The following is a 9,517-nucleotide window of genomic DNA, read 5'->3' as shown; positions in this document are numbered from 1 at the left end:
CATCTGTGTCCCACTCATGTACCTGAGCTTTCATCTCTTTCATGCCCACCACCCCCAGATGCTTACATGGGAGGCACTTCAGAAAGCACTGTTTGTTGTGTTTATTTATATTAAAGCCTAAGGGAGGCAGAGAATTTATATCTAGGTGAGATCAAGGTGGTTTTGTCTCCATCTCAGACACAAACATCACCTTGAATAACAAGCCCTAGAGTTGCTTCTGTGCTTGAAGCTCCAAGCTTTCTCAAGTGCTTTACAGAGGAAATGGAATTTGTGTTTTGATCTTATTTCTTTATTGATGAGGGAAAGTAACTCAACACAGGGAATGTGGTGAACAGTCAGGGTTTGGGCTAATGATTGATGCCCAGGGATGAGCAGCCAGTTCCCTGGCACTGGTGGAAGAGTGGCAGGACAACAGCAGACTTGGAGAAAAAGCCTTATGACACAATCCAGTATGGACCACTTCCAAAACAAGTGAGTTGAAATGGAAAGAGAGAGGAAATACTTCCAACCACATCCTTGCTAGAGCAGAGGACACTTAAGGAAGTTTCTTTCTGGTATTTTTACTTTATGCTATCTTTGTGCTTTCTTCTTCCTTCGAGGCTTAACCAGCTCACTGTGTACTTCATAGGGCACACAGACTTTTCAAGTGTATCTAGTATCTTCTCTTCTCATAACCCATCTTCAGTTGTTTGCCTCACATTTGGGGAAGAGAAAGGCCTCTTTGGATCAAGATGAGGTCAGGCTCTGAGAGAGGCCAAGCAGGGTTGTTCAGCCTTCAAAAGAGGGAGGCTGAGGGAGACCTCATTGCTCTCTACATCTCCCTGAAGGGAGGTTGCAGTCAGGTGATAGAATGAGAGGAAATGGCCTGAAATTAGGGGGGGAGTGGTCAGGAATTGGAACAGGCTGCCCAGGGAGGTGGTGGAGTCAGCACCCCCGGAAGTGTTCAAGAAACCTGTGGCCATGGCACTGTGGGATGTGGTTGAATGGCCATGTTGGTCTTAGGTTGATGGTTGGACTCAATGATCTTGGAGGTCTTTTTCAAGTGAAACAATCCTGGGATTCCATGAAGGAATGCTCAGAGAGCCCTTCCTGCAAGTTCCTCCCTGTGGATTCCTACCAAACCCAGAAAGGTTAATTCTTCCCAACACACCATAGATATGGGTTGACCAACCTTTAATTGGAATGGTTGAGCTTTGTGAATGGATTTGCTGCTATAATTAGACCTAGTGCTAAAGACAAAAATACAGTCCTAAGTACTTTCACCAGTAAGGCCAAGACTGGGAAAGAAAGAAGTCTGACAAATGCTGAGACAAACAGGCTAACCCCAGCTCCTCAGCAGTAGTATTTTTACAACCAGAAGTTCACTGCACAAGGCAACAGGGGAAAGAACAGCAAACACAGGAAGGGAGCTCAGGAAAGGGAAATAATGGAGGTTTTGGTGGAGACATGACATCATCTGCTTCGCAATGTATCTGTATTTCACAGGCAGGATAACATCAGCCAGCTCCAAGATAAGGGGTATGTTTATTTAGAGAATGGATCTAGTTCAGATTTCATCACAATGTCAATATTTAAGGTATTAATACTACAGTTCCTCCCAGATAATACTCAGTAGCTACTCTAATAGTTTGTGTGCAAAGGGAAATGATCCTCTGAATAGTCTTCTGTGCTTACAGCCTGGGAATTGCCAGGTTCAGAACACACAGCTCACTCCACTTCTGGAGGATTCCTTCATTGCTGGGTGCAAGGAGAGAGAAGTAGGCTTTCAGCTAGCAGAAACCAGTTCACATCAAGATTTTATCATCACATCTGACAACTAGGACACCCACATCTTGCCCAGGATCACAATGTCCAGGGCAGGTTTGGAATCTCTCCAGAGAAAGAGACACCACAACTTAAGATGGGGTTACACTCCCTTAAATTTGAGTGCAGGGTGGAGAGAGACCTTCCTTGACCATAACCCTGAGAAATACAAGTTTCTAAAGGCCTCAGGAGCAATTTGCCAATTGCTACTCTGTGAAGCCCAAAACAAACAGATGACTTCATGGTGGCTGTACACATTCTACACATTCATTGCAATGCAGGCTGTCAAGGGCTGCTGTGTCTCGCCAGCAGAAGCCAGTGTCTCTCCAGTACATCCAGTTGTGACCACATGAAATAGTCAGCAGGACCTTCTGCCCCTCTCCCAGCTCATAGGTGGTGTGTGGGTCTGTCCTGCTGTTTCTGCTGTCCCTAGCACACACACAAATGACCTGGAGAATTTGTAACTCATTGTTCAGTAGCAGCTCTCCCCATAGCCCTTGAGGAGGAAGATGAAGCAAGCCTTCTGACACTGCATTTACCATTGCCTGCTGATGACTTGGTGATTGATGACTCACAGACTTGCTCCAAAGGAGTAACCTCCCCTTTGTGAACTCTTGGTTTGCATCTCCATTGTGCCCTGGCCTGGAGCTTGCCATCTGTACCTCCAGCATTCTTCCACTCACATGAACTGCAGAAACCTGCCCTCCTCATGCCAGTAAAGTGGATCTCACTGACAGCCATGGTCATCAAAGCTACTCCCCACCACATTAGTGATGCTGTCCTCCAGATCTTAGAATCACAGAATCCTTTTGGTAGGAAAAGACCTTCAAGATCATTGAGTCCAACCATTCTCTAACTCTACCAAGTCTGGTGCCAACCCATGCCCCTCAGCACCACATTTCTGTATCTTTCAAACACCTCCAGGGATGGGGATTCAGCTACCTCCCTGGAGAGCCTGTGCCAGTGTTTGAGAACCCTTTCAGTAAAGAAGCTTCTTCTAATGTCCAACCTAAACCTGCCCTAGCCATCTCCTCTCATCCTAATCTTGGAGTTTTGGAGGCAGCAGAAGCTCTGTGCTTGACTCAACTGGCTTAGACTGACATTTCCTTAGCTGCTCTGTCAGATGTGCCATGTGTGGCCCGGCGTGGCAATCCCCATGCTGTGCAGAGAGCTCAGGACAAGCAGAGCAAGCCCCCAGACCACCACCCTCAGCAATGTACAGAACAAAGGGAACTGTCATAATTCACAGGAGAACACAGGCTGATCATTTTCTGCCTGAATTAACACTTCTTTGCAAAGTTCTGTGGCTCACCAAGGAGAAACCAATCCAGGTGATTCTGGGTTTTGTCCTTTATTTCAGTAAGGTTCCTGGTAATGCAAATGTCATTCAGCTTTATTCAGCTAAACCATGTTAAGTGCAGGGGTTTGGCAGAGCAGCACTCATTCCCACCCCAAAATTAATTCTGAGTTTGGATAATACTCTCTGTGAACAATGGTTTTTATTAGCTTTACAGGAGGCACCTCCCCTCTACAGAAAGGATGGTTACTGACAGCACAGGAGATGATGCAGAATGAAATTCAAGCTAACAGTCAAAACAGGAACGAGGATTTCTACATCGTAACATTCAGACCCAGCTTAGAATCAGTGGAATTTGGATCACAGGTGACTATTGAGTGCTATGGCAAAGAAACTTAGGTCAGCAATGATAATTACCATTTAAAAATAGTTAACAGTGTGAATTGGAAGGTTTAATGTTCTCCTCTTTTAACCTACAGCCCCATTCCCAGAATGTCACTGGACTGTGTGGACAGAGCAACTGTCACAGCTGTCTATCAAGGCTGAATTAGATGGAGACAAACAATACAGGCTTTGTGGTTCAACTGAAGCAGCAGCCTCCAAAGTTTCCATTTCTCATCTGAGGGCACTGTGGGAGCATTGTCTTCCCCCTCTCTGAAAAGAGAATGGAACAATTATGTTACTGAAATTCCTCTGCAGTGGGTCTGAAAGCCTGTTTATGTCCAGCCAGGGAGACAGGGAAAACTAAAAGCCAGGATTTCATGACAGCAGGTGGGGGCAGTTCCAGGGTATACTTCAGTGACATAATGGTCCTGATTCTTCTCTTTCAGGGCAAAGGCAGTGCAGGAAGATTTACTAGCAATGGAGGAAATGGCAATAAAAAAGCAAAGTTAAACACAGTGTTAAAATGATGAACAAAGCTTTACCATCAGCCTTCTGAATCAATCAGGTAATTGATTCTAATGATGGGAGTGTGGCTGCAAAGCAGGAAGGCAAATAAGAGTAGTCACAGAGGATTTTTTCACTCTCCACTATTTTAGGGACCCTACCAAGTGAAGCACTGACTATGGAGCTCTGAAGGGAGTCAGTTGGGCTCAGGAGACAAAAAGCAACCACCCAATTTGTTTCTTCTAATAGCAGTAATATTCTTACTCATTAGCAGCAGGGGTAAATCAACATCTGGTTTCATGCAAGCATCTTCTTGTGCCTCAGCAGAACCTTAGGAAACCAGCTGCTCAGGTTGCCCCAGGTCAGAAGCAGCATGTCTGAGGGTGTCAAACCATTATTTTCTGCTGCACACATCACCTCATTTTTTCCTGAGGTTATTTTAGTGCTAACTATAGCTCGGTGTGTACATACACACACAAAAAAACCACTAAGTGCTTGGGTGCAAATGGTCACCTGGGGCTACAAAGGCTTTCAGAGAGAGTCAACACAGCTCTAGAGTTCCCCCTCTTTTTCTGATAGAGGCAGGGAGTGTAGAGGCTGCCAGTCACCAGCAGTACTGCTAAGTCCATGGCCACCATTAAGACAATGGGTGCCATGTCTTCCATGTGCTTCCTGCTCATCACCCAATATCCCTAAAAGTCATGGTGTGTGGCATCAAGACCACCTGATGGTCAACTTGAAGAACTTTCTGCCAGCTGCCTTCCACGGGAGACTGTAAGCCCTTCATGGAGGAGCTGTTTTTAGCCACTGGTACTCTAGGTGTAGTTCAGAGGATTCTCAGTTCTTCCTGGGGTTTGGTACAAGGCTGTAACATCCAAAACCATGCAGTAACAAGTTATTCTCCAGCTCAGGAAGATTACAGAAGAGACCTCAAAAGATCATCCAGAGCAGGACCACCTAGTGCAGGTCACACAGGAAGGCATCCAAGCAGGTTTTGAATGTCTCCAGTCGAAGGAGACTCCACAGCCTCTCTGGGCAGCCTCTCTTGGTATGTTTTTCAGGAGGCTCCTGACATGAGGGCGAAGGGATCAACTTGCACAGGAAAGTTCCTCTTGCCTGGACAGCAGATACAGGCTCCAGGAATTAGACTGAAAAATCCAAGCAAGGAAGCTCAAAAGAAGCCAAAACCTTTGGGTCCTTAAGGTTCAGTGTAGGCACTGTGACACAGTGACACTTTCTCAGTCTCAATTAGTGCTAAACTAATTAAGAAAAGTGTTTTATATACTGCAGTGAGGAGTATCTCTCTCCTTCCTTGGATAATCCCTAGTGTGATGTAAGGGTGATTGAGGATCTAATTACTCCTTAATTGAATGCACATTTTGTACATTTTTCACTAGTTCAAGCTTAATGCTTTTAGTCCAAAAATCAAAGCCAGTGAAATTAAGTTGAACTGGGATTTGGGCAGCTATTGTGTTAATGGATTACTTTTGGAAAGGGGCCTAATTGCCAAGCAGTCTGAAGATTTCAGCTGTGTTTGTTATAGCAACACTTAAGATGTTGTCTGACAGAAGACTGATTGGATGTACTGCTGCTGGTGGTAATCATGGTTAGCCTTTATTCCTGTTTCAGAGTCATTTTTCTACCATGCCAAATCATAGAATCACAGAATGGCTCAGGTTGGAAGCGACCTCAGAGATCGTCTACTCCAACCTCCCTGCCATAGGGCAGGGACACCTCTCAACTAGACTCAGCTATTCCAGGCCTCATCCAACCTGGTCTTGAACACCTCTATGGAGAGAGCATCAACAACCTCCCTGGGCAGCCTGTTCCAGAGTCTCACCATCCTCCTACTGAAGAACTTCCTCAGCTCCAGTCTAACCCTGCTCTCCCTCAGCTTCACACCATTCCCCCTTGTCCTGTCTCTAGACACCTTCATGAAAAGTCCCTCTGCAGCCTTCCTGCAGGATTTCTTCAGGTATTGGAAGGCAGCTTTAAGGTGAACACCCCCAGCTCCCTTAGCCTGTCCTCACAGCAGAGGTGCTCCAGCCCTTGGATCACCTTTGTGGCCTCCTCTGGACTCACTTGAACAGCTCTGTGTCCTTATGCTGGGGACACCAGAACTGGAGGCAGTGTCAGAGGTAGGGTCTCACAAGAGCAGAGTAAAGGGGAAGAATCCCCTCTCTTGCCCTGCTCGCCACACTGCTCCTGCCGCAGCTTCCATCATTTGGGACTCCAAAAGCGCAGATTATTTTCTGAAGCGTGGCCAAGACAAATCCTATTATTCAAAACGAATCTAAGTATTGACAAATGTAATAAAATTTCAGACATGAAAGGAAAAAAAAAAAAAAGGAGAGAGAAAATAAATAATAAATAAAAAAAAGGGCACTTTTTCCATTTCAATTCCAGCATTGTAAAGGAAACTCTTCCGTGCTTAAAACTTCCAACTCGGCGTGTCAAGTAATTTCACTGTTACAGACTTGAATTACCTGCACTGGCCTGAGGGCATTATTCAACTCTCTCAGAAAAAAAAAGATTGTACTTTAATATTGCTCTGATTTTTTTATCCTTCCCCCCCCCCCCAAAGTAATTTTTATGCAGAAGCCAGGATGAATTTGCAACATCCATTTCAAGATTAAAGCGACGGCGTTTGGTGACTGCAGAGAGCCGTGGAATTGAGAACTGGGCTTAGGGATGTGCCCAAAATGAAATGTGGGAGGGAGGAAATAATATTCAAGGACCAGTGTTTTGCTTTCTTGGCTCAGCTTCTGGGATGTAGATATTAAATAGGGTTATAAAATACGAATAAAAACGTTTCCACTGTATTGAATGCCTGCAGTGTGTGGGAAGACCGTGAGATTGTTGGCCGCTGTCTCAGCCCATTTAATAATTTCTGTCACATGCAGGAGGAAAGATAATCTTCCCCCTTGGTTTTAATAGATTCAGCTTTGGAAGGACTGAATTATCAGTCTCTTTTAGGGGTTATCTGCTGCCTGGTCATTGTTAACTTCTTATGAAGATCAAGAGAATGCTCTGTAGAGGCTTAACTCCACCACAGAGCCTGACTTGAACTAAGGAGCCCCATCACTGACCTAGATAGGACAATGAGAGTGATAAAATGCTGGAACATGTAACCCAGGGATGTGGCTGAAGTGAACTCAGTGTCTTCTCCCCTTCAGCTAAACCTCCCCTATGAAAATTAGTTTGTTTAGTTGATTGGGTGGTGTTGGATGATAGGTTGGACGCAATGATCTTGAAGGTCTCTTCCAACCTGGTCTGGTCTGGTCTGGTCTACTATTCTATTCTATTCTATTCTATTCTATTCTATTCTATTCTATTCTATTCTATTCTTTCAATGTTATTGATTTTTTTTTCCTGCTGAGCTTTTACTTACCTGAATAATGACTTGGGTTTGTTCTCCTTCCTCTTCTGCTACTGAAATGCAGCCCTGATGATTCTGTCGCTGAGTGGCTGAGTTGGTCTGAAGTTATCTCCTAGGATTCCATCACAGCCCTCTAGAAGTTCAGCACCTTTAACATGTGTCCTCAGTCGGCGAAATTCCTCTATCTGAAAGGCAGGAGGAAGCTTAGGAACACTCTTCATGATGGGACTAATGATTAAAATCAGCCCTGTCCACCACTTCTGCCGCTTTGAAAGCTGGAGTGTTCAGGGCTCAGTCTCTCCTCCCAGGTCACATGCAACAGGATGAGAGGAAACAGCCTCAGGTTGTGCTAGAGGGGTTTTAGGTTGGACATTAGGAAAAATTTCTGCACTGAAGGAGTGGTTAAACCCAGGAACAAGCTGCCTAGGCCAGTGGTGGGATTGCTGTCTCTTCAAGTGGCCAAAAACCACATAGCTGTAGCACTTAGGGACAGAAACTAGAAAGCCTTGAATTTATCTCTTCCCAGCTGTAACCACAGAGGCTACCAACATTTAGACAAATCTCTTCAACTTTCCTAAGCTGTGTTCATTAGTATCCCACAGCAGAAAGTTCCACAAGTTAATGACACATGCAAAAACAATGTATTTAAATCCATTAGAAACCCATTTGCACTGAAATCTGTGCTTTAACGCCACAAGTAGGCTTAACAACATGAAGTGCCTTTCCCAGCCTTCCATGGCTGATTCAGAATGGTTATGTGCTATACAGCATCTTTCCAGAGACAAAAGCTCTTGCATTTCTGATCTCCCTTTGAATGGAATCTCTCCTGGCCACTCATGTCCACATGCACAAAGGAGGCCAGATACTTAATTGAAGCCAAAAGGCTAATTACAAGTTAAAATCTTGGCTGTCTAAGCTGTAGCAAAATATTCTGCCACTTTCAAAATCTTATTTTGGGTATCCTGAAGAACTCTCAGTCCCTGCTGACTTTAGAATCCCAGAATCACCACCTTTCACTTGCTTGTCCTCATATTTCTTTCAATCAACATCTGAAAGCAGTATCTGATGCAAGTACAATTTGTATCCCTCCTTCTTAATAAGCCTTTTCTGCACAACCTTGACTTTAATCCTGCTGCATTCATCACTAGCAGTGAGGAGGTTTTCTCACTGATGCTGACCCACAAGTACAAAGTGTTGTGGATCATACTGGCATGAATCTGTTCCAGTTTCTCCCTCTGCCCCAGTGTCACATCTTACATAGAATACATAGAATACATAGAATAAACCAGGTTGGAAGAGACCTTCAAGATCACCGCGTCCAACCCATCAACCAATCCAACACCGCCCAAACAACTAACCCACAGCACCAAGCACCCCATCAAGTCTTCTCCTGAACACCTCCAGTGATGGCGACTCCACCACCTCCCCAGGCAGCCCATTCCAATGTGTAATCACTCTTTCTGTATAGAACTTACCTGTGTCAGTGGCAGGGAAAATTCCCCTCCATGATTTGAATGCCCTTCATCCCTGCCATGTTCTTGTTGGATTGGGTTTATACCAATCCAAACAATGCAACACCACCAACCAGCCTCCCCTCACCCAAAGGTCATGGTTAGGAAACACATTCATTTCCTCAGGCACTGTGGGTCACTCTTTTCCCCAGACACAATATGCTCTTCTGGAGACTTACATCCTTCATACCACGTTCCAGCATCTTGTTTTCTTGTGGTAAATGACTACATAACAATATCAACTGCTGCATTTCTCTGCTTAATTCCCCTTTCTTTCACCCTCTCACCGCCTCCCACCACATGGGGATTGCTCGAACTATGCCCTCCTCTGTGCACTGACTGGATTAAGAAGGCAAAAAGACCACAAAATCTGCAACTAGCATCAAATAAAATATGCCACAGCACAATAGTTACGGTCTTGCTACTTCTGATTAACTCCTTTTTATTTATCCATACTGCATCTGGACAGTTAGCTGCCGAGGTGCAAAATGCACTCATCTTTAAAAGTTATTCTGAATCTAATCATGCAGATCAACAGAGTTCTGTTTCCTTTCACTCAGCAGTAAGTAGTTATAAAATTTCACCTCCCAAAAGCACATAAATACCAGATTGATGATGGGATACATTGAAGTTGCAGTT

General features: G+C 44.7%; 1 protein-coding gene across 1 annotated transcript in view; it reads right to left on the bottom strand.

Moving 5' to 3' along the window:
• Nucleotides 1-2,908: 2,908 nt before the first annotated feature.
• Nucleotides 2,909-9,517, bottom strand: part of CA8 (carbonic anhydrase 8) — a 28,789-nt gene continuing 22,180 nt past the window's right edge. The window contains exons 8-9 of the mRNA XM_054179276.1: nucleotides 7,380-7,552; nucleotides 2,909-3,754 (exon numbers count right to left, since the gene is read on the bottom strand). Coding sequence (XP_054035251.1) covers nucleotides 7,418-7,552 — 135 coding nt within the window. The 3' untranslated portion in view covers nucleotides 2,909-3,754; nucleotides 7,380-7,417. The remainder of the gene's footprint in view (nucleotides 3,755-7,379; nucleotides 7,553-9,517) is intronic.

Source organism: Dryobates pubescens, chromosome 3, assembly GCF_014839835.1.
Source record: "Dryobates pubescens isolate bDryPub1 chromosome 3, bDryPub1.pri, whole genome shotgun sequence".
Taxonomy (NCBI): domain Eukaryota; kingdom Metazoa; phylum Chordata; class Aves; order Piciformes; family Picidae; genus Dryobates; species Dryobates pubescens.
The sequence above is the reverse complement of the archived record's forward strand: the minus strand, read 5'-3'. Positions and strand labels throughout refer to the sequence as shown.